This window comes from Lynx rufus, unplaced genomic scaffold (genome assembly GCF_022079265.1).
Source record: "Lynx rufus isolate CCGP_SWC_20201006 ecotype Redwood Valley unplaced genomic scaffold, mLynRuf1.p SCAF_4, whole genome shotgun sequence".
In the NCBI taxonomy this organism is placed as follows: Eukaryota; Metazoa; Chordata; class Mammalia; order Carnivora; family Felidae; genus Lynx; species Lynx rufus.
This window is the reverse complement of record NW_025814856.1, coordinates 74,847,321-74,872,500: the sequence shown is the minus strand read 5'-3', so window position 1 is coordinate 74,872,500 and position 25,180 is coordinate 74,847,321. Positions and strand designations below refer to the sequence as shown.

The following is a 25,180-nucleotide window of genomic DNA, read 5'->3' as shown; positions in this document are numbered from 1 at the left end:
TTTGGTGCTGTTTTAGGTGTATTCCTTAAGTCCTTGAAAGCTACTAATCATTTTTTCCTGTTTTTAAATTCAGAGCTATTTGTACACATGTTGATTTAACGAGTCAATAATTCAAGATCCTTAAAAACCTTTACTTTAAAAACAAAACAGAACTGGAAACAGTACCTGTTTTGAAGCAATCTAACTTTGGCTTTTTCATTTGAAGTGTTTTAATGGAGATTCCCACCTTGAATTAATAGAACTAGTAGGTAAAGTACCTAATTGAGACTTAAAGTTAACATACATAGGTGTCCTGTGATAACTTTAACAATAGTAATGATAATAATAATTTTTTTTTAAGTTTTATTTACTACTCTCTACACCCAACATGGGGCTTGAACTCATGACCCAGAGATCAAGAGTCACATGCACCTCCAACTCAGCCAGCCAGGTGCCCCAATAATAAAATAATTTTAATAATCATGGAGAAATCAATTGTAGTATTTGGCTTAGCATATACTCATCATTAAACAAGTAAAGGCTATGGCCCTAAAATATAATCACTAGAAGGTTACAGATTTGTGTTCCTGTATTTATGTTGGACTTTATTTCCCTAGAGTTAAGACAGCAGTATAGCCTTTCCCCAGAGGGCTCTTATCAAGCCTAAATGATTTAAGAGTTGATAATCCAGTTTAAGCATTTATCCTCAATTCTTCCAATAGAAGCAGGGTTTTATGATTATTCTTTCTTACTTAATCTTCATAACAATCCTGCATGGTATGGTCGTATCCCCATTTTACGGATGAGAAAACAGAACCCCAGGGAGATTACCCAACCCAAGAAGAGTGATCTCTGATGAGTGACCAAGCTCTAAGCCTGGTCTCCTGACAACAAATCCTGCAGATCCTTACCACCCGATGTCTCCTATTTCCTGCTCATCAGCATTCTGTCACACACAAAACGCTTCCATCAGTTATCTTGTTCACTGGGGACTATAATAAAAAATTTGGAAAGAGAGGAGATTGAAATGGTACTTTAAATGAAATTGCTGATTTATCTGTTCAATCTGTTTTCCCTACCACTCATTTTAATAACTAGTCTTTCAAACTAATCGCTAATTTCAGGCCCCTTCTTGACAATATGGAGGAGGTCAAAAGTAAGACTGTTCACAGGGTGCCTGAGAGTTAAGCATCCAACTCTTGATTTCGTCTCAGCTCATGATCTCATGTTTGTGGGTTTAAGCCCCTCATCTGGCTCTGCACTGACAGTGTAGTAGTGCCTGCTTGGGATTCTCTCTCACCCTCTCTCTCTGCCCCTCACCCACATGTGTGCATGTTCTCTCTCTAAATAAATAAATAAATAAATAAATAAATAAATAAATAAATAAATAAAATTTTTAAAAAGGTAAGACTGTTCACATACCTTACATTTGATGAATGCTTAACTTTTCATTTAGTATTGATAAATACTAATATTCACCATAGTATCTGATGTGCTATCTGAATATTTGTATTTGATACTCATAAATATGCAAATAAAAATTAGCATGTAAATATGGTAGAATGTCCCATAGCCTTTATAGTTACAAATACACTGTGTTCGTATTTTTAATAATTATTTAATGAGCGTCTACATGTTTCAGACATGTTCTAAGCTCTGGGAGATGGAGTGATGAGTAGAATAGTCAAGTCCCTACTCCCAAGGGTTAAATTCTAGTAGAGGGATATAGACATTGAGCCAATATATAAGAACATATCAGATAATGAAAATACTTATAGGACCTAATAAAAAAAACCCTACAAAAGTGTGTATGTATACATCCTTACATGCTAACAATGATACAGTGATCAAAAATATCAAGGGGAGGGGCGCCTGGGTGGCGCAGTCGGTTAAGCGTCCGACTTCAGCCAGGTCACGATCTCGCGGTCCGTGAGTTCGAGCCCCGCGTCAGGCTCTGGACTGATGGCTCAGAGCCTGGAGCCTGTTTCCGATTCTGTGTCTCCCTCTCTCTCTGCCCCTCCCCCGTTCATGCTCTGTCTCTCTCTGTCCCAAAAATAAATAAACGTTGAAAAAAAAAATATCAAGGGGAGATTTACAGAGTTGAAGATGGATGTGGGAATGTAAAGTTGTTTAGTTGTACTGTTATTTTAAAAATCAGATGTTTAGAGAGAGATCTAAAAGTTCATGATTTGCCACTCTACTGAGTAGTATAAGTCACTTTTTTGATTTGGTTCATTTTAGAAAAGAGATTTCACAACTCTCAATGCTTACCTAAATATTGACTTACTTTCAAGTTATTTCCACAATTCTGGCATGAAAATTTATATTTAGTGTCACATTGAAAGGAATTTTTATGTATTTGATTAAATATATGTGTAATAGCTTTTGTAGTTATGGTGTTTTAAGGAAGAAAACAGCACCGTTTTCAAACTGTAAACAGTCTAGACTTAATCATTTAACCCTGGCTTTTTACAAATGTCGAAGCCACCAAATTACCTAAAATGAAAATTTAAATTAATGAGTTTTTACCATCGGGGAAACCTGAATGAAGAGTACATGGGACCTCTCTGTACTATTTCAGCAGCTTCACGTGAATCTCTATTTCATCTTCTGTAGTTTGTAGAGGACTACGAGCCTACCAAAGCGGACAGCTATCGGAAGAAGGTCGTGCTGGATGGGGAGGAAGTGCAGATCGATATCTTGGATACAGCTGGGCAGGAGGATTACGCTGCAATTAGAGACAACTACTTTCGGAGCGGGGAGGGTTTCCTCTGTGTCTTCTCGATTACAGAAATGGAATCCTTTGCAGCCACAGCCGACTTCAGGTGTGTCAGGGACGAGTGCCGTTGTACAGGTGTCCTCCCCAGAAACAAGTGGACAACCAGAGGTGGTTACTTGTTAGTCTTTCCCTCTGCGTGCAGTTGTGTTTATTCCCCCTTTGATGGTAGTGCGTGACTCCATCCACAGTGCATGTACACTCGGGTGTTCCATGTACGTCGTGTAATCTTCCAGCCATCCCCGTGCCCTCTGTATTGGCACGTGAGATGGTGGCAGCCTCAGTCCCCAAAGTCTGTTAGGCGTTACTGGAGTATTTCTCTTCAGAGTACAGTACTAATGCTGCTGGAATAGTTGATGCTTGGATCACATAATGGAGCTCTGACCCAGATTTCAGATCTTTCTGCGTTAGTCACTGGCTTTACAGCACCCGTGTGATGCTGAGCGGGCACATCGCCATCCTCCTCACCACACAGATGCCCCGACAGTGCACACCGATTATCTTAATAGAAGTAGGGGCGCGTGGGTGGCTCAGTCGGTGAAGCGTCCGACTTCAGCTCAGGTCATGATCTCGCGGTTTGTGAATCCGAGCCTCACATCAGGCTCTGTGCTGACAGCTTGGAGCCTGGGGCCTGCTTCAGATTGTGTCTCCCTCTCTCTCTGCCTCTCCCCCACTTGTGCTCTGTCTCTCTCTGTCTATCAAAAATAAATAAATGTAAAAATAAAATTAATAGAAGTAATAATACCGTAGAGTGGTACACTGGGTTGTGTGATACAGTAGTTTTTATATCTCACTTACTATTTGCCTAATCAAATTCTGTCATCCATTTGGTTTGCAGGGAGGCGGTTGGTGAAGGGGAGAGGGGTTCTAAGAGAAATATGCCACGAATAAGTTCTTGAATAGCCTCAGTTACTACATGCGTAATCAAAAGTAGTCTTTGTTTTTTAAATTTTTTTTAATGTATATTTATTTTTGTTAGAGACAGAGCACAAGTGGGGGAGGGGCAGAGAGAGGGAGACACAGGATCCAAAGCAGGCTCCAGGCTCTGGGCTGTCAGCACAGAGCCTGACACGGGGCTCGAACTCGCAAACCGTGAGATCATGACCTGAGCCGAAGTCGGACGCTTAACCGACTGAGCCACCCAGGCACCCCAAAAGTAGTCTTTAATTATATATTTTTTATTTCTGTTTAAGTGTTTGCCTTGGTATAAGGGACACAAAAGAAGCATGTGGTGAACCCTCTGTTTTCAAGATTCACACAGCCTAGATGATGAAGGCCTGAAACCAAGAGCAAGGTAGTGACAGAGTAGGAGACGTGGGCAGTGATGATTACAGGGACCAGGAGAGTAGAGGAGCTCAGAGGCCTTCTTGAGATAGGTGAGCATGAAGGATGAGAAGGATTTCCACAGATAAGGAAAGAAGTTTTCCAACACTTGAGCAAAAACTGAACCTGGGCTTACATAAAGCCTCCTTTCCATGTGCATTCGAAAGTGTCAAGAACTCAGGGAATCTCAAGGACAAAACACGTCATTGAGAAACTTCTAAAATGCACATCTATTTGTAAAATTAACTTTGTTGTCTCTAAAGAAGGAGTTATGTATGGGATAAAGTGCACACAGTGGCAGGCCCTGCTAACTTACAGTCCTGGGAGATGTGCTGAAAGTTAGAGAACTGTCAGTGCTTATTCACTCATTCAGCACATATTTGAGCGCTTGTTATGGAGCAAGTCCTGTTCTAGGTGATGGGATAAATGTGTCACCGTAGTTGCCAAAGCCAAAGTGGTGTCTCAAGGGAATAAAGAGAGTAAGAATCTTGGGCTGTGGCTTTTACAGAAAATAAGTGAATCATTCATTACTCTTCTGTTGTCCCTCCAGTGTGTTGCCCTTCCCATAACAGTCCCAGTGACTCAGTGGCGACACAGGAAAGGCATTTTTGAGACAGTCCGAGTGGTTGCGCTCCACCTGGTCTGACCCGCAGAGTGTGGCACCAGCGGCAGCTCCTCTCTTCAGCCTTCCTAGGCCTCCTGTCCCCAGGGCGGAACCCACTGCTTGCTCCTCTGTGTGCAGAGTGGCTGGCCCCACTCCGAGAGCACACTCGCTACACTTGTAGCATCAGCTTGATTTGCATGTGTTTTTCCTGACCAGGAGAAAACTCTTGAGAGCAGGACCCATTTCCTATCCACCTGAGGATCCCTGGGGCCCATATTTGGTACCGTTCCTGGCATATATCATACAGGGCATGTTTAGTAAATGTTTGATAGAAATGTTAGAAAATGTTCTTTTTTTTTTTTCTGGTTCTCACTTTCCTTATGTCAAAAATGAAAAAGTTGGACCAGTTTATAAAAGTACTTTCCTATTCTAAAATTCTGTAATAGCCTCTAAAACTCCACTTAAAGGGAGCATCACATTAAGTAAAATGCGTAGGAAGGTTGTAGATATAGCAGTGCCTTTCTCTGACATCCAGGAAAGTAGCTAATTAAAACCAGCTAATTAACTCTCATGAATATTGTCTTCTCACCTCTGAACCCAGAAGGTCCAGGCTTTCCAACGCCACATTTCTGATAGCATTAATCACACTGTATTTTCAGTATTGGTCTTCCTGGAGCATTGGACTCAGTAACTTATGAGGTATTTATTAAGAAATAAGTTAATGACTATATCTACATGCGACCAGAAGTACTAGTCACAAATGCCAGAGTCAGTCTCTGGTGGTTAGTGAGATTAAGTAGTAAGTCAGGTGTTGTTAACATCTTAGTGTGAGGCTGTTGATCACAAAGGAAACTGGTTAAGGAGGTAACAGCAAATTTGTTGTCACCAGCAGTAGAAAAAGATTTGGACTGGCTGATATCCCCTTCACAAATACGTCATAAATTTAATAGTAGCGATGGTGAGTGTTGACGTGCTCTTTGCAAGAGATCACATGGATGGTAGACAACATCACAGCCCTGTAGTACAGCTTAGCATGTGTCACCAAGTCCCTGTGCCTGGCTGACATTGTAACTTCCTAAAAGGATGGGTAATAGGCTAAGTACCAGTCAGTGGAAGATGGAGGTGACTATATGGTCTACAATCTGTTAACGGTAGAAAAACTAGGAATTAAAAAAAAAAAAAAGGGGGGGGACCTGGGTGGCCCAGTCAGTTAGCATCTGATTCTTGATTTTGGCTCAGGTCATGGTGTCACAGTTCATGGGATTGAGCCCTGTGTTGGGATCAGGAACTGGGTGCGGAGCCTGCTTAAGATTCTCTCTGTCTCCCTTTGTCTCCGCCACTCCTTCTCTCTTTGTCTCTCTTTTTCTCTCTCCCTCTCTCTCTCTCAAGAAAAGAAAGAAAAACTAGGAATTCAGGTCCAAAGAGCTGCCTACAAACACTGAGTCTGTTAGAATATTTACAACATTGGAAATCAGGTGAATGAAGTGATAGGAAAGGTAGTAACACTGCCTAATACTCATAACAGTGCTCACCACACACCAGACACTTCGAAGCATTAACAAGACAAGCCAGATACTAGCGAATTTCATGGATTCTAAGGCACGCATTTTTTACATCTTATCTCTTAAAATCAGAAGCACAAAATCTAAGAAGCACAAAATGGACAAATCTGAGATCAAGGCTTGATGAAGATTCTTACTCAGTCTCTCAAATCTATCTTATCATGATAGATCCTTGCAAAACCAGGTATACTCCGCTGACCTGTCATCCCAATAATCCCTTTAATTTTCTCGTTTTTCTCTTAGTCTGAACTATTTGTGTTCCTGTAGTTCCAATGTCTTTTAATAATTTCAGAGGGGAGGCACCGGTAAGTTAGCAAGAAAGTGTTGATTTTATAAGAAAACCACTTTCTCCAACACAGTAATAATAATGATTAAGAACAGCTAACGTTTACTGAATATTTACTACGTGCTGGGCACAACTCTAAGTGCTTTGCGTTTCATCCTCATAGCAACCTTGTAAGGAAGGTATTATTGTTAGCCCCATGTTACGCATGGGAAACTGAGGCAAAGAAGTACTTTGCTCACAGTTGCCTAAGAAGGACAGAGAGCCATGATACCTTTGGAACTGGTGACAGCATATAACTTCTCTGTGAATACAAAAGCTGTACTCCAGAGCAGACTTGCAGAGATTTCTGGCATGTGTGGGGTTTTTTAAAACATTTGGTAGGACCATTGATATGATGTAATAGGAATGGCACTCTCTCCCTCTGTGGTCTTCCTCCCCAAATCCCATGACCCCAATTTAATCATGAGAAAAACATCAGACAAATACCAGTTGAGAGATTTTCTACAAATTAGCTGACCAGCACGTCTCAAAACTGTCCAGGTCATCAAAACCAAGGCAAGTCTGAGAACTGTCAGAGTCACATGGAATCTAAGGCAATATGACAGCTAAATGTCATGTGGTGTCCTGGATGAGATCTTAGGACAGGAGGGAAAAACTGAAAACATCTGAATAAAATTTGGACTTCAGCTAATAATGATGTATCAAGATTGGTCCCTTCACTATGATAAATGTACCATGCTGACGTAAGGTGTTAACAGTAGGGGAAACAGGGTGTGGAGAATACGGGAACTCTCTGCACTGTCTTCACTACTTTTTGCAAATCTAAAACCATCCTTACGTTGAAAGCTTATTTTCAAAAACACTTGGAGGAAGTAGCCTTTGACACTTTGATTTTGTGCCTCCACTACCATATTGCTACTCTCTTCAGTGTATTTTCCCTTCGACAGTGAAGTGTGTAATTCAAGTGGTTGGTGGTAGAATAAGGAAGAGGTGCAGCACACGCCCTACCGTGCCATGATTGAGTTAATTGTTGTTATGTAGACACACATACGTAAAGGCTAATGGCAGATGGTGTTAGTTATTTTGTTAGCTTAACCTGTGGGGGTGATATTAATATTTCTTTCTCATTTTCTTTTATCCAGGGAGCAGATCTTAAGAGTAAAAGAAGATGAGAATGTTCCATTTCTGCTGGTTGGTAACAAATCAGATTTAGAAGATAAAAGGCAGGTTTCTGTAGAAGAAGCAAAAACCAGAGCCGACCAGTGGAATGTCAACTATGTGGAAACATCTGCTAAAACTCGAGCTAATGTTGACAAGGTAAAGGGTGGCTGTCCTTACTGCTACATCACGTTAATAAGCTGATTTGCTTTAACTCAGCTGCATTTTGTCCAGAGATTTGTGAAACTTTCAAATGGTGATTTAGTATGTGCTGATTATTATCTGCCCTAAATGCTCAAGTGCAACATGTTAGGCATTTCTCACTTCACCTTGTCCTCAGGCTCCCAAGAGACATTAAAACATGAGACACCACAGCTAAGTGGTTTTTTTCTAGCACTAATAGGATTTCTGACCCGAATCGCTGCCTTTTCTTAATTTTTCTTTTTTCTTACCCTGAGCGGCTGGATAATTTAGAAGTGTCCTCTGAGCTGACACCTGCCCAGCCCTATTTAAGTTCTCGAAAGTAAAGGTACCTCCGAAGACAAAGGATCCCCAGATAAGAGGGCTTTGAAATCTGTTACTACACCTATGCCCCTACCCTCACCTCTGTTTCCCCCTGAGCCCTCTTCTTTGTCTACATTGGCCCTTCGCCGAGTCCAGGCCAGGAACACCCTTGCCTTGTTCCTGGGAACCTGCCCACATACGTTATTTCATCCTGCTGCCGAGACCTGCGTCTTCAGTGTTTAGGAAGACTGAGGCACCGCCCCCTTGAGCCCTCCACACACGGCCTCTTTTAGCCTCCAAGCATCTAAGCTCTACTGAGTGCCTCTCAAACTCTAACTGGCAGAAGTGTCTATGAAACTTAATACACATGGATTCCTGGGTCTTACCCCCAGAGATTTTGCTTCATTTGCTGTGGGGTGGGACCTGAGAATTTGCATTTCTAGGAAGCTCCAGGTGGTACAGACTGTGGCCTGGTGGACCACACTTTGAGTAACACTGCTCTGGGTGGCTTTAAGCTTTAGCGAATTGGTCTGCTTGTGCCTGTAGACTCGTAATACCAATACAGAAATCATTAGTTAAAAAAAATTAGTCTTTCTTTTCATTTGCTGTGGGTTTTTTTTTTTTAAGTTTATTTATTTAGTTTGAGAGATTATGCATGGGCAAGTAGAGGAGGGGCAGAGAGAGAGAGAGAGAGACAGACAGACAGACAGACAGTCCCAAGCAGGGTCCGCAGTGTCGGCACAGAGCCCAACACGGGGCTCAAACTCACAAACCATGAGATCATGACACGAGCCAAAACCAAGAGTTGGACACTCGACCAACTGCGCCACCCAGGCACCCCCAATTACTGTAGGTCTTTAGGTAACGTCACTATACTGTCTTAAGCTGATTAGATTTCTTGTCACATGGTGAGATTCCTGTAGTTCCAAGAGATCTGTACAAAATGAGTGTTATAAGATTTCTACATAGTCTATACCAGTTTTCTCCAAAGTTATGGCAAATGTATTTAAAGTACTAATAAAAATAGGTTTTAAAGTTCAGTGTGTTTGGGGTTTTGAAAGGCAGCATTGAATATTAGTGTGTGTGTGTGTGTTTCGTTTCTTCCAAACTGATGAGCAATTGTAGAACACACTCTAAAACCTATTCAAACTAAGGACAGTGGGTCCAAGAGGTGAGCAGTAACCACAAAAGCTATGGAGCGGTCATTATAACAATCTCTGTGCTGTCATCTGCTGGCGTGAATTTTTTGCCATATGCATGTATTTTCAAAAGAGGAAAGTTGAAAGTATAGGGCTATTTTAGTTACTCTGGCTGTGTAACAAAATATACCCCCAAAACTTATGGGTGAAAGTAACCATTTATTATGCTCATGGAATCTCTGGGCCAAAGTTTTGGACAGATCACAGTGGAGTTGGCTCGTCTCTGTTCCACAGTGTCTCATGCCTCAGCTGAAAAGCTTGAAGTCTGGGAACTGGAAGCATCTTCAATTAGGTTCTGTTCTTTTCTTTCTTTTTTTTTTTTTTTTCCAATTTTTTTTTTAATGTTTGTTTATTTTTGAGAGAGAGAGAGAGAGAGAGAGAGAGACAGTGTGAACAGGGGAGGGGCAGAGAGAGTGAGACACAGAATCCGAAGCAGCCTCCAGGCTCCAAGCTGTCAGCACAGAGCCCGATACGGAGCTCGAACCCACGAACCATGAGATCATGACCTGAGCCAAAGTCAGAAGCTTAACTGACTGAGGCATTCAGGCCCTCTGATTAAGTTCTAAAGACTGTCCACACATGCCTGATCCAGGCAGTTGACACTGGCTGTTGTCCAGGCATGGCTTGGTTCCTCGCCATGTAACCTTTTCTGTTGTGTCCTACTTTAGGCTTTCTTAGAGCAAGAGCCAGTGTCACAAGAGAATAAGAACCAGGCAGAAACCATGTCACCTTTTATGACCTAGGCAGGGAAGTTACTCAGCATTATTTCCACTTCATTCTGTTGGCTGGAGTAGTCGCAGGTCCTACCCAGGTTTGGGAGGAAGGGGAATGGACTCCACGTGCTGATGGAGAATGGTAAGATGCTGGAAGAGTGCGTAGGGAGTATTGCTGTGGCCGGTTTTGCAAAGTATCGTCTGTACTCAAGGGTCACCTCTCCAAAGCAAAATTACATTAAATGTGGACGCTTATAAACCAAGGTACGGGGGCAGAGCAGGGTGGGGGTGGGCGCCTGGGTGATTCAGTCGGTTGAGCGTCCAACTCTTGATTTTGGCTCAGGTAATGATCTCGCAGTTCGTGGGATCGAGCCCCACGTTGGGATCCACATTAAGTGTAGAGCCTGCTTAAGATTCTGTTTTCCTTTGCCTGCCCCCCCACTTGCATGGATGCACACTTAGATAGATAGATAGATAGGAAGGAAGGAAGGAAGGAAGGAAGGAAGGAAGGAAGGAAGGAAGGAAGGAAGAAGGAAGGAAGGTAGGTACAAGTTCATATGGAATACTGTAACTTGATGTACTACTGACCCTGAGGAGTGACTGCCAGATAAAATACCTCAGTGGCTAAATAAAAGTAACTTGCAGCAACTATTCAGTTTCTAGAATTAGGTTATATTTGGTTTCTTGCTGAGGAAATAATGTTAATAGGTAAAGGAGCTAATATTCAATGGTGTCTGTAAGACCCAGGCACTGTGGCCAGCACAGACCATTTGTCTTTAACTCTGTAAGGCATACTCTTCTCGTGCTCACTGTTTAGATGCGGAAAAGAAGTGGAAAGATTATACACCTGATTCAACTTCAAAAGGCCTGTGATGGCATCTGCTGGCTCTGGGTGCAGCCAACCCTGGTGCCCGTGTCATTTCCGCACTGTTTTACTCGACACAATGGTGTCTCCTGTGGTGTCTCCCAGGCTGTATGTCGCCCACTACTGGAAGCCTGGCACAGATTGTTGGGGGGTGGCAAGTGTTAATACTGGCTCCTCTTAAACTGGCATGTATCTTGTTTGTCACAAAAAACAAATACTAGCTCCCTACAAGAGTAAGGTCTCATGTCTTGTCCTCATCTGGATTCCAAATAGACCGTTGGGTTGAAGTTTCAAAGAGGCAGATTTTGAATCCTCCCTGTGAAAAGCTTCAGGACCATCAGAGTGGTTGAGCCGGCTCGAGAGGGAGAGAGAGAGAGAGAGAGGGGAGAGGGAGACGGGGCCTCGCCTGTCGCAGAGGCCATGCCTGTCACAGAGGAGTCACCCAGAGGCAGAGGACCACATGGAAAACCTGCTTGTGGACTCACTGGGTGCCAGGTTCATCTGATGACCTTGTTAGTAGCCTTCTAGCTAAATGCTCCAGCTCTTTAAATCATGGCTCCAAGGTTGCTCTTAATTTTTTTTTTTTTTTTTAAGGTTGGTCTTAATTTTTAAGGAACATCTTGGAGTAATGGAAACAGATTGAGCAAGTAGATGTCAAAAAGGAGAGTGTGATTTATTACGTCAGGAGAGCCAATTTAGGTTGGGGAAAGAGTTATAGGAGAAATGCAGTCTGTTTATTTTTAAGTGTTTTCATTAAAAACGTGAACACATGCTTATTATATAAAGAAAAATCTGTAATAAGGAGAAAAAGTGAGTCACTCCCCTCCCCTTCCTGTAAGGTAACCAACCACTGCTGATCAGGTGTGTCTTTCCAGACAGACATTTATCTACACTTACAGACCAGCGTGTAGAATCTGAGGGAAAGCTTGTGTTTGCTTGTTTTCCCCCCATATAAATAGGACTTTTGTAGTGTATGTAGCACATTTATATACATACGGTGTATATACAACATATATATAGTATTTCTGTGTATGTAGATCATGTATTTCTGTAGTTTGCTTTGTAAATTTCATAACAGATGTAGTTCTTTCCATGCCGTTACATATAGACATACCACATTCTTGTAAACATCTAGGAAGTATTTCATAGTTGGGCTTTTTCGTAATTCAGCCATTTTCCCGTGAGTGACGTGCCGATTGCCCGCTGTGTCTTCTCTCACAGCAGTGCTGCGGTGAGCTTTCTGTGCACCCATGCAAGGTGCATTGTGAATTTTAATAACAGGGTGCCCTCCAGAAAGCGTCCTTACTTGCACCAAAACCCTCTCCCCACTGTCTTCCCAGCACCAGGTAAAGCAACCTTTCAAAGTCACCGGGGAGGTGGCTAAACCATTGTTTCTTGATAATTAATGAGACATGCTGTAGTTGATTCATGGGCCATTCCATTTGTACATTTTCTGTGAACTCTGAAATTACTTTCTTTTCTGCCCATTGATCTTACGGCTTTATTATTTTGATTCCTAAAGCGTACTTTATAGTAAAGACATTAACCGTTTGTCCATTTATATCTGTTGTGGATATTGTCTCCTAATCCATACTACATCTTCTAACTTGGCTGATTCTTGTCTTTTGCCATGGAAAAACACTAGGGATTATGCTGTGAAATCTTTCAGTGTTTTCCTTTCTGACTCGTGGGTTCTGTGGCTTTCTTAGAAAAGCTGTCTCCCATCCTAAACTTAAAAACAATTAAAAAGTTAAAAAAAAACTTACCTATAATTTTTTCCCTTCTTTTTTGTTGGCTTTTATGGTAGATCCTTAATCTGTTTGAAAATTTAATATTGTCTAAGTGCTTAAAACAAGGCAGAGGTTTAGATTTAAGCTAATGTCTGTTGATGCTTTTCAAAAGAGAGGTGTTTGTCGTTTCTAGTAACTTTTGTTTTTTCAGCTGTAAGTATTGTAAGCCTAGCATTCTGAGCCTGTTTGTATGTTTATCTAGTTTTGTCTTATTTTGACTTGTGTGAGAAGGATATCCTGTGATCTCTACTCTGGATTTAGAAGAGCCAAATTTTGTGTATACCAGGTTGCCCTAAAATGGGAATGGGAAAACAAAGGAGACAGGAGAAGAAGAGGTGGGAGCAAACAGAGAAAAGTAATTTTGAAAAGTGTCTATATTAAAAAAAGTCAAAGGCAGCCCTGCGCTTTGGGGATGATCATGTGCCTGAGGTTGTCGAAGCCAACCCTTTATTCTTTTTTATTTTTATTTTTTTAGAGAGAGAGAGAGAGAGAACACGCAAGTGGGGGAGAGGGACAGAGAGAGAGAGAGATTGAATCCCAAGCAGGCATCACACTCAGCACAGAACCTAACACAGGGCTTGATCCCACCACCCTGAGATCATGACCTGATCCGAAATCAAGAGTTGGACACTCAGCCACCTGAGCCACCCAGGCACCCCCACAGCCCTTTATTCTTATCCCTAGTTACGCGTGTCCTTCCATGTGGCCGTTGGAACAGAGCTTCCATTAGCTTTAGCTCGTTATAGTAGCTGATGCAGACTTTACAAGTTCCCCACGGCGTTTGCTAGTCAAGATGACCTTGGCGATTTCTAATAGGGATTCATTTGAAGTTCACTGCGGATACTTATCTAAAATTAGAAATTAAACCTTCTCCTGATGTCTGTTCCATAGTGATAAGTCCACATCTGAAAGCCGCAGGGGATCCTCGGATATTACACGTAGCTAGTTTGGAAGCTCCCTGCCCCGATGGCCAACTGTGGACTCGAAGCACAGGGTTCTGAAATCTCCATCCTGGGGAAGCCGAGCCCGTGGGCCCATGGGGTCTGTGTCACCTGTGTGTTTTGGTCTCCTGCATCCTCTGTGGATGTTCTTTGCTCACTTTTTCCCTGTTTTAACCATTCCCCTCACCTTGTGTGTTGGTCCTGTGTCCATTTGACTTAACCCACTAGTCTCTGATTGTTCCTTGCCTTATTTTTTTTTTTTTAATAGCCTCCTTGCTTTCTGACTGACTTTTTGTTTTTCACTCCAGATCAGGAATCGTCCACTTTGTCTACGAAACGCTGGTTCCCTTGGCAGGAATGGTATTTAGCAGCCAAAGCCTGGGGACTAATTTGCTTATTGCTGTTGGGCTGTCGTTGCTTCGTGTCCCTTCAGTGAAGTGCTGGCACATATGTATTCTTACAAGGAAGCAAATCCTGAGAGCCCACCGTTACTTCTGATTCAGGTTTAGCACTCGGGATTTTGACCCCTCTTCTCTTACACTGGAAGTCTTGGTTCCTAACCCACATCAACATAATTGCTCCCTTCCAACTGTCCTGTAGCATCTGTATAAAACTGTTCAAAAGGACGATACCACTGCTACTAGTAACAGCCAAGTTACAAAGTGATGTCGGAGATCCGTCTTTTTTATTTGTTGAGCTTTTGTTTTTGTTTTTCTGTTCGGCTTCTCTTCTGAGACGTACATTCTGTATACTGTGTTTTAAAGTCCCTCGAAATAATCCTGTCCCCCGTAGGATTATGTCACCAACTCTACGTATAGTCTTATTTGTTTTAGTTTGATTCTCAGTTTTTGTGTCCAGTTTCATTTTTTAAGACGTAAGACATGTCCGTTTCCAAAACAGAAGTTGTATAACGAGATATATTCAGAGATGCCTCACTGTTCCCTGTACCCTGTTCCCTTCATCCTCAAAATAATACTAGTGTTTGGTTTCATTGTTTCTACTTCACATGCAGGCAGATCCACGTAACCTATATTCTACACACGCACAGGCTCACTCTCTACCTGTGCTTTTCGGCGCCTTGCTTTTCTAGTCGGTCTCCTTTAGAGAGCTGGAGGCATGTTTGAAAAGGCACACTGGCCGTTACGTAACCCACATTTGTTGACTTAACAGCATTCAGAATGCACAAGCTAACCAGAATTTTTTAAATGTTTGTTTTTAATCGGTGTGGTGTCACTTCTTATTTCATGCTCTTGAGAAAAATAAAAAAATAAAATAGAAGTAATAACTGAATTTTTTAATTCAGAATTTGGGTATAAACCATAAAAGTTATTCATCCATTCATCATACACGCACATAACTATTCGTGTACAGTGTGAGCCCTTATCCTTCTAGGCTCTTGTCTGTCTGCACTCAGACATTTGCTATTGATATTTAACTTTTGAGTTGTTACATTAGTAATTTTTAAATTATTATACTAATATCTCTCCTTTGCCAGTTTCTAGACATCAAGACAGACTTGATAAATTCTTAGCCTCTGGTATCAAAATGACAAAGGAAGCACTCACTTTCCTTAGCTTTGTTTCTAAAAATGGACCTGAGGAAAAACCAGTTATTAAATATAAATTTTGTTAAACATAAATTAATTACTTTTAAAGATGAACTGGTAAGATACATTTATTAATTGTAAATTGCTCAAAGACGGTCCATTGAATTTTGTCTTTGGAGCTATCATCACTTGTCTTGAAAGTTGGGATGGGAAGATCAGGTTATATTTTGTGAACATTTCTACCAAAAAGCATAACTCAGAACATTTCCCGATTTTCCCAGTGTACTTGAAGAAGACTCTAGTTTTGTGCTTTCCTGTCCCTACACGCCTCAAATAGGAGCTCCCTTTTTTTTTAATGTTTATTTTGAGAGAAAGAGAGCACGCATGGGTGGGGGAGGGGCAGAGATGGGGAGAGAGAATCCCAAGCCGGCTTCACACTCAGTGCAGAACCCAGAGCGCAACACGGGGCTCGATCCCACGACCACAAGGTCACGACCTGAACTGATATCAGGAGTCAGACTCTCAACCAACAGAGCCACCCAGGTGGCCCCCAGACAAAAGCTCTTAAGTAGTTACTCTTACTTATTCCCAAAGTTTACTGCTCCGGTTCCAAGAAGTACCAAGGTCATACTATCTGGTGGCTTTATTTACCCTATTTTCTTCTTTCTAGGTATTTTTTGACTTAATGAGGGAAATTCGAGCCAGAAAAATGGAAGACAGCAAAGAAAAGAATGGAAAAAAGAAGAGGAAAAGTTTAGCCAAGAGAATCAGAGAAAGATGCTGCATTTTATAATCGAAGTCCAAACTCCTTTCTTATCTTGACCATACTAATAAATATAATTTATAAGCATTGCCATTGAAGGCTCAATTGACTGAAATTACTTTAACGATTTGGAAATTGTTATGTATCACTAAAAGCATGAATTGGAACTGCACTGAGAGTCAAATTCACTTAAAAAAGAAATTAATGTGGCTTCACCAAGAAGCAGAGTTCAACTTCTCTCATAATTGCCTACATTTATCGCGGTCCTGAATGTAGCGTATGGGCTTGTGTGTCGCGGGCAGTCTTTCTGGAACTGTTAGAGCCGAGACGGGGTGGGAGGGATGAGAGGAAAGGCTACTTCCTCTGGTTTATTACAAAGCTTAAATTTTATATCATTTTAAAATGTCTTGGTCTTCTACTGCCTTGAAAAATGACAATTGTGAACATGGTAGTTAAACTGTACCACTTTTTTTTAACCATTGTTATGCAAAACATAGAAGAAAAGTTATTGGCATGATTGTTGCATATAGTTAAATTGAGAGTAATTCATCTGTGAACCTGCATTAATTACCTGGTGATTAACGTAGAAAAGTGATGTAAACTTGTACATGGAAATTTTTGAATATGCCTTAATTTAGAAACTGAAAAGTACCCGATTGTGTCATTCTGGATGTGTCCCCGCTGGTGCCGTGGGCCCATTGCCCCACGTGTCCTGGTGAGAGTATTTGCCTGGTATGGAGTACAACTTTTGTATAGACGATTCTTGCAAAATAACTGTCTGCTAGGAGTCTGTCCAAACTTAAAATGTGTGCCATACTCTGGTTCTCGAAAGTAAGGGTCCAGAGCTCCTTGATCGCTTTTCATTAACCGTAAGGTAGTTTGACATGAAGGGTCAGCCCATACTTGTAAGATAATTGTAGACTGTGGGGATTCAGTACAGTTGTTTCGGTGAACCCTCGGTCCCTGGAACTCCCTTTTTACAAGTGGTGAGCGTGTGTTAAGTTGTTGGTCTCTCGGGAGCAGGGCACAGGAAAGGTGTCGTTAATGCTAATGCATTTTGCACTAGAACATTTGGGAAGGTGTGCGTGTTTGCGGCTGGTTCATTTCTACATTTGCACTTAGGAGGTGACAGTTTGGCTGCAGGAGAGTTACCGGGAGTCCCTGTAGTCCATGTTCATAATGGAGAACACCGGAGCCACGCTTTCCTAACGCTAACATCACGCAGTGAACCCCGAGTATGGTGCAGAAGGCATGTTTGGCATCTGCAGACCGAACACCAGCCTGTGTCGCCCTGGCGTGCCGTGCCCACTGGAGGAATTCTAGCATGCTGTTTGGGAACATAATTTCAATGGGAAATATACCACTGTCCAGATTTTTGTTATCTTCTTCAGAATGGGGCTAAGACGGCTAATTCAATAAACTTTGTCTTTCTTTTTGCTCAGTCCTGATTTCAACAAGTGAAAAATGCATTCAGGCGTTCCAGGTAACAGGTGTGTATGTGAAGTTAACAAAAATAGGCTTTTTAGGAACTCAGCTCTTTAGATATTACATCTGACTTGTCATGTTAAATATTTGTCCTTAAAGGGTTTGAGATGTACATCTTCCGTTTCGTATTTTTCATAGGCTATGCCGTGTGCAGAATTCAAGTTACCAATGTAACCCTGGCCCCGCGGGCCCGGCGGTCTCCGTGTGTACTCATCACAGTCTTATTTAACCAGGGGTCCTAACCACTAACATTGTGACTTTGCTTTGAGACCTTTCCTCTCCTGGGTACTGAGGTGCTATGAAGCCAACTGACAAAGACGCATCACATGTCTTAGGCTGATGCCACTACCCGATTGGTTTATTTGCAATTTGAGCCATTTAAAGACCAATAAACTTCCTTTTTTTAAATGCTTGTGGTGTTACTTGATGTTTACGATATATGTAACATGTAAAATTCAGACGACCCAACCTGGGCCTCTTCATCAGAGATTTTAAAGCCGCTGAGTGTCTTGAACTCTCAGTTTAGGGCTTTCTTTTGAGTGATGCCAGATTTCCTGGATAATAGAGTCATTGCTCAGGCTCAGGGAGGGCTCAGAAATGGGAGGACCCCATGTGCACGATTACGTGGAAGATACCGTTATGCGGTCACAACTGCGCATTACTTTTAGAAGACTGCCAAACTAAAATGGCTGGGGGCCAGCTTTATATCGTGTTCTAATCGGAATGATCCCCAGAGACCATATAATTCCCAAATTGTGGCAGGAGTAACCATGCTGTTACCTACCATTCCTTTCTTTTCTTTCTTTTCCTTCCTTCCTTCCTTCCTTCCTTCCTTCCTTCCTTCCTTCCTCCTTTTTTCTTTCTTGTTGATAAAGTAAAAATTTGGGTTATTCATCTGTTCATGACACAGTACACAAGAGGCAAAGTGTTTCACATAGATGTCCAACTCCCTGGAATGTTAATTTCTTTCACTAAAAAGACTAGACATGAGAGGCAGACAGTGCTTAGGCAACTGAAATAAAGATGGTGAGGGGACACTGCCAAGGTCATCCTCACGGGGACGGGCACAAGGGGACTGTCAGTCACAAGCTATTTTCTAAAACTTAGCTGGAAACAAAGGAACACCACTTCTGGCCGCTCCTGCTGTTGTGGGCCTCGGTCACCCCCGTCACACAGGTATGGCAACGCTTTCTGATGGTTGCCCTTCCTGTCTTGCTGGATGCTGTACTATGGGGGCTTGCTGTACTTTCTCATGAATTCAGACCTCATTTTCACCAGGTCCGCTGCACTGCGAGAGACCATGATTCTAGTCAGGATTTTATCGTGAGTGACCTTGCCCTTCATGGAGTCGTACAGTCAGCAGAATACTGGGGCTTGTCCTGAATGCACTGGACCAGGTTCAGGAAAACCTCTTCCAGGTGTCCTTTGACTCCTTGATGCTCTCCAGCATGTCATAGCTCAGTAGCTTTTTATCCCTGGAAGTAGCCAGACACTTTCTGGAGGTGACACACTCTTCACTCATGATGCGGATCCAGTTGAACACATCAGTTCCTTTCCTCTTCACTCCAGCATCCTAGAGATCCTGGGCATCTTGGTCAGTCGGTTTATGATTGATGACAGAGTCGTCTTCCGTTCTACCCTTTTTGAGGGCAACCGTCGGCTTGCAGAAGTCACCAGATGTGTCAGAAACGATGTCTTCCAGATCAGTCTTGTACATTTCCTTGTAGATTCTGTTAATTTCTTGAAGCTCCTGGTTGGTCCTTGAGCAGATGATCTCAATGAGAGAGTCCCCATCAGTCCCTAGCCCCTTCATGGAGGTTTTCAGCTCAGAAGCATCACACGGAGCAGGTGGCTGGACAAGGCTAACTTCAGAAATGATGCAAGTTTCTTTTTGGTCCTTCTCTGGTAGGCAAAGGCAATATCCTCTGTTCTTGCTGCAGTTGGTCAAAATGTTGACAATGGTGACCTCATCCACACCTTTGGTCTTGATGGTCATTTCAGTGTTCAGAGGATCACTCTCAGGCTGATCAAGATTGGTGTGCTCTTGGACAGACCCGTATGCACTTGGGAATGTGGAGTGATCACCCTCCAAACTGAGCTTGGAGAGAATTTCATGAACAGCAGTCTTTTTTTTTTTTTAAGTTTTATTTACTTATTTTGAGAGAGAGCGCCAGTGGGGGCGAGGCAGAGAGAGGAGAGAGAGAATCCCAAGCAGGCTCTGCACTGTCAGTGCAGATCCCAACTCGGGGCTCGATCTCAAAAACCGTGAGATCATGACCTGAGCCAAAATCAAGAAGAGTCGGACATTTAACCGACCGAGCGGCCCAGGTGCCCCACTTTTCTTAATTCATAAGCAGTGCCAGAATGAGCACATATGAGTTATAACTGGCATAGTTTTAACCTCACTGGACCCATGTTTAACACCAGTATGGGGTATGATGTTACATATATACCAAACAGAGGTTAAATTCTGGTCTTAAACTAAATCAGAGTTTCATGTCTCACCATTCTGTGACAAGGACATAAAACTTAATATTTGGCAACTATCAAAGCATTTACCAAAAGTTCCTGTAAAGATTTCAAAGTAATGCTTTTGATTTAACCCCGTGTTAGAAGTCTCCTTTAGCAAATTACTTAGGAAGTCAAGAGTGGCAGGTCAATAGAGGTCTTCATTCATGCCTTTCGTTTTCTTTAGATTTGTATATCCCCCACCATGGGCGCTGCTGGGAATATAGCAGATGAAGGACAAACATGAGTCAGAGACAATTACAGAGATTCACACGGAAGAAACTACCCCGGTGTCCCATGCCGATGGAGAGGAAGTTAAAAAACAACGACAAAGATTAGGTATTCGGCCTCCTTACTCTGGGCTAGACCGCCTATTTCTTATGATTGTCAACATGAAAAATAATTATAACAAACTGTGCATCCTATATGCAAGATACTGTATATATGTATTTAAATTTAGTGTTAATCCTATGAGGTAGGTGCTATCATTTACCCCTGTTTTGCAGATGAAGAAACTGAGGCCAAAGAACAGAAAAACTTGCCCGGGGCCACAAAGCTAGCAACTGTTACCTGGCACTGGAAGCACAGTGGTCTGGCTCCGTGCACAATGCAGAGTGGGGACGAGAATTCATGGTGGGATACGCCCCACACGTCCCCAAGGCTGCAGCCGAGAACGAGAGGCGGAGGCGAAGGGGCCTCCTGTGTGTACAGCCTGGTTGCTGAGACAAAGACCAAGCGCCAAGAGGATTTTGTGCAGAGCTCAGCTGTGGAGTCAAGCCTTACAGCGTTTTTCCCATAACGTCAGGAAGGAGTCAGCCTGCTTCTGGCAGGCCGGAAATCTCCTCCCGTATTTTCTTAAATGCAGAATGACTTTCCAGGCCTTTTGCTCCAGCAGCCCCACACAGGACAGGGGCCTGGAGGCAGGCGGGAGGGAGCTTTGGCCGTCAGTCCGTATTCTCCGTCTTTACAGAACGCCATTTCTGGGGATGGGGAGGGGCTTGGGGAGCACTGAACATCTGTTCAAGAGAGGCCATGAGGCCTGTGATAACTTGCATGGCTAATCTGATAGAAGAACAAGATTCCTTTTATCAAAAACCCCGATGAAAACAAACAGCTGAAGTGTAAAGGTGTTTGCAAGCAGCTAGCAGGAAATGCTCCTAAGGGCAGAGTGTTTGAAACACCCAGGGGCCCCTGGGTGGCTCAGTCCGTTAAGCGTCCGACTCTTGGTTGTCTGGCTCAGGTCACCATCTCACGGTTGGTGTGTGGGAGCCCCGCATCGGACTCTGCACTGACAGTGCGGAGCCTGCTTGGGATTCTCTCTCTCCCCCTCTCTCTGTCCCTACCCTGCTTGTGCTGTCTCTCTCTCAAAATGAACTTAAGAAAAAGAAAAGAAACAGCCAAAATACAAGAGTGTGTTGGATTGGAAGGGAAAGGAACAGATAGATATGAAAGCCAACATCTGGGCCCCAGCTGAAAGGTGGGTGGAGGAAGGGTGAAGAATTTCAGCCTGTAACCCCGAGAGTTGTGCGCAGACTGATCTTTGCAAAGGATGCCAGATGTCGTGGAAAGATATGGAGATGTATTTTCTAGAGTCCTGGAGGTTGGCTTAGGAGGGGCCGTAGCCAAGATTCCCTCAGATTACAGGCCAGAAGCGGGAAGTAACTTGCCTAAAATCACACAAGTGATGTAAGAACCAGAATTAAAGCACAGGTCTTGGCTTCTAATTCCTTGTGAGTGGGGGAGGGGCAGAGAGAGGGAGAGAGAGAGAATCCCAAGTGGGCTCTGAACCATCGGTGGGTCTCAAGCCTACAAACTGTGAGATGATGGCCTGAGGCAAAATCAAGAGTCCGATGCTTAACCGACTGAGCCCCCCCAGGTGCCCCTGAGGGTGCTTTAAATGGAGACAGCTCGGGGCACCTGGGGGGCTCAGTCTATTAAGCATCCAACTCAATTTCAGCTCAGGCCATCATCTCACAGTTGGTGGGATCGAGCCCCACTGACAGCATGGATCCTGCTTGGGACTCTTCTCCCTCTCTCTCTCAAAACAAATAAACATTTAAAAATAAAATAAAGTAAAAATAAATGGAGACAGCACAAGAGGAGGCTGTGGAGGCTTCTGGAGGCTAAGGCTTCCAGAACCTGGTAACTGGAATTCCAGTCTGGCCTCCGTTGCTTCTCTCGGCCTTGAGGAGAGAGTCGGCGGATTTCAGATTCTTGATTGTAAAACAGGCATGCACGGCCTACCTCCTAGGATTACTGTGAGGACCGCGGAGGAGTCCTCACCATTTTTGCTACAGGGCATGGATTTCGTATATGCAGAGGAAGGTTTTCACCGTGCCTGGCCCCCTGTTCCTAACCAAACCCATGTCTGTGTGACATTCTGTTTGGCATTGATTAAACCGTGCAGATGCCTTCCTGAGCCCGTCTATTTCACGCTGACAGGTGAGAAAAAAGGAACTAGGAAACTTGTTGAAGGAGCCAGAGATTCAGGTTGTCCCACATCGGTCCTCAGCGAATCTTAGCCCTGAATGGACCCTCCGATGACGAGTCACGGGAACTGGAAAGTGAGGTCTGCAGAGACCAGGTGGCCTGTGCAATGTCACAGCAGAAAAGGCAGAATCAAGACAGTCCTGCTCTGCTGGCTGAGTCCACTCCTTGCGGTTCTATCCCACTCTGGTACCTCATGAGAGTCAGGAATCCTCCCAGCAAGGTGGGGATACTAGGCATGAGGATCGTGGAAAGAAGGACAGGTCGGATACAGCTCGTGATTCCTCAGCCTCACTGGAGCCCTGGGGGAGAGGCAAAGTCAGGAATCCTTAACATGGGCATAAGTAATCACTCTGGCCTCTGATATGAACCCTCCAGCCTAGGGGAAGCCTTCAGGACACGTATTGACTGAGTCTGGGGAGATCCAATCATTCAACGTCTTTTGACACTTGGTGTGCAGGAGGCACACAGTTGAGCATTGCTGAAGAATTTTGGGCCTGAAGATTTTCTTTTAAGATTTTATTTTTTAAGTAACCTCTACACCCAACATGGAGCTTGAACTTACAACGCCAAGATCAAGGGTTGCACGTTCCACTGACTGAGTTAAAGCAACCCAAGGTACCAGCTCCAAGAACCAGCACCCCCCACTTCATAGGCTATGCATGAGGTAGCATTTGGGAAGGATGGGGGGCTCATTGACTCAAACCACCAAAGTAGAATCACCTCTTCACCTTGATCATCCGTTCCAGTGGTCGGCTTGGGATCGCAAAAAGCAATCTTCTTGAGTGGCCAGTAGCATACGGGAAGCACATGGGTGAAACAGGTACGTGCACCTACATATGCACATCATACCTTGCCACTCTCTTATCTGGCCCCAGCGTACAACATTCCTGAGATAAGGAAAATGCTGTAAATCTCAGAAAAGTGACAGTAAATGAAAAGGACAGTACATGCTGAGATGGGCCAAATAAATTGTGAAACCTACGTCACGGTTGTATGTATTTATTCTGAGACAGAGTAACATTCGTGAGCTTCTATCAACATAGGACTCAGAAAGGCCAGCGCCAGCCAGCACCATATCCGGGTTGCCTCCCTGGGCCCCACCATGCCCTACTGGGTGTCTGCCAGAGAGAGATGGAAACATTCAAGACAATCAGCAACTGCTTTCTGCCTTTGCTCCTCTGCTGGGAGAGGCTTCGGCTGTGTCATTGTCCTGATGCCAAAGATAATGGCTTCTAGGAGAGAAGGCACAAACCTTCTGAGGTCATTGACTATGTGGGCCTTGGAAGGCCATCCTGAGATGGTCAAGGTCGGCAGGTCTCAGCAGTGCAGCAGCATGGGGTGCTTCTAGAGTGGAAATCTCTATGCCAGGAAGCAGGTTCCTTTTGTTCTATGACAGACCATTCATTCATCCATCCATCCGTTCATTCGTCAAACATAATTCTTCATTCTTCTCCATCTTTACCACCAGCATCCTCATGCAAGCAAAATGAGCTATTCCAATAGCCTCCTAGTTTCTCACTGTACCCACTCCAGCTCCCCTCCTGGCCCTGAGTCAGGCCATCCTGGCTACAGCAGTCAGAGCAAAGGTCAGAGCTGATCAGGTCCTCCCTTTGCTTAAACCATCGCATTAACTTCCAATTTTTTTGTTAGGATAAACACAGAACTTAAAAAAAAAAAAAAAAAAAAGATGTGGTAGGCTGAACAACACCCTCTCAAAGATGTCTATGTCCTAACCCCCAGAACCCATGAATATGTTACTACCTTACATGGCAAAAGGGATTTTGCAAATGTGATTGAGGCTCTTGAGATGGGGGGTCATCCTGGAATATCTTGGTGCACTCAGTGTAATCACAAGCATCCTTATAAAATGGAGGCAGAAAGGTCAGAGTCCAGGTTGGAGACGGAGACAGGACAACAGAAGCAGACGGCCAAGCCACTGGCTTCCTTCCCTTCATTGGCTTCCAGTAATTCAGGACCCAAGGACATAATGACCCCCCTGGATTATGTATTCAATGAGTTAGCAACAATGTTGCTTTTACTGACCAGCCTGTCCCCCTGGTACATACTAATGCTCAACAAGCATTGATTGGAGTGAGGTTGGTGCAGAGATCAAACAGCCGCAAGGAGCCTTCACACCAGAAAGGAAGCAGTTTCTGTGCACAGCGTCAAACAACATAGGAAGTGCTATCGAAGTGTGAAAAAAGTGGGGCGTCACTAAGCCACTCCTATCCACGGAGCCGTGTTGTCTATTTAACTTTTTACGATGGAAAAAATCATTCACGCACACCCGTATCTTCCATCCAGTTTCAGTAAGTAGCAACATTTGCCAATTGTTTTCATCTTTTTCCACAACTACTTTTTTTTTTCTGGAGTATTTTAAAGTAACCCCAAGAAATTATTTTACTTTACCCATCCATAAGCACTTTTCTTTTGTTTCTGAATGTTTTAACTTTTTTTTTAATGATTTGCCCAAAGTCATATGGGCTTTTTTTTTTTTTTTAAGTTTATTTATTTTTGAGACAGAGAGAGAGCATGAACGGGGGGGGGGGGGCGCAGAGAGAGGGAGACAGAATCAGAAGCAGGCTCCAGGCTCTGAGCCATCAGCCCAGAGCCCGACGCAGGGCTCGAACTCACGGACCACGAGATCGTGACCTGAGCTGAAGTCGGATGCTTAACCGACTGAGCCAC

The 25,180-nt window shown here is 43.4% G+C and overlaps 1 protein-coding gene and 1 pseudogene across 2 annotated transcripts in view; one reads left to right on the top strand and one right to left on the bottom strand.

Moving 5' to 3' along the window:
• The window catches only part of RALA (RAS like proto-oncogene A), a 74,465-nt gene extending 56,563 nt beyond the window's left edge, over positions 1–17,902 (top strand). Inside the window, exons 3-6 of one of the 2 annotated variants that reach the window (XR_006965064.1) lie at positions 2,596–2,804; positions 7,673–7,847; positions 15,917–17,499; positions 17,633–17,902. Coding sequence is in view for 1 of the 2 variants with exons in the window: in XM_047095468.1 (XP_046951424.1) it covers positions 2,596–2,804; positions 7,673–7,847; positions 15,917–16,039 (507 nt within the window). In the remaining variant the exon portion in view is untranslated. Of the gene's footprint in view, positions 1–2,595; positions 2,805–7,672; positions 7,848–15,916 lie in introns of both variants that reach the window. The other variant, XM_047095468.1, reaches the window with a different exon arrangement.
• A 681-nt stretch (positions 17,903–18,583) lies between these two features.
• On the bottom strand, positions 18,584–19,909 carry LOC124523392 (annexin A2-like; annotated as a pseudogene).
• Positions 19,910–25,180: the final 5,271 nt, after the last annotated feature.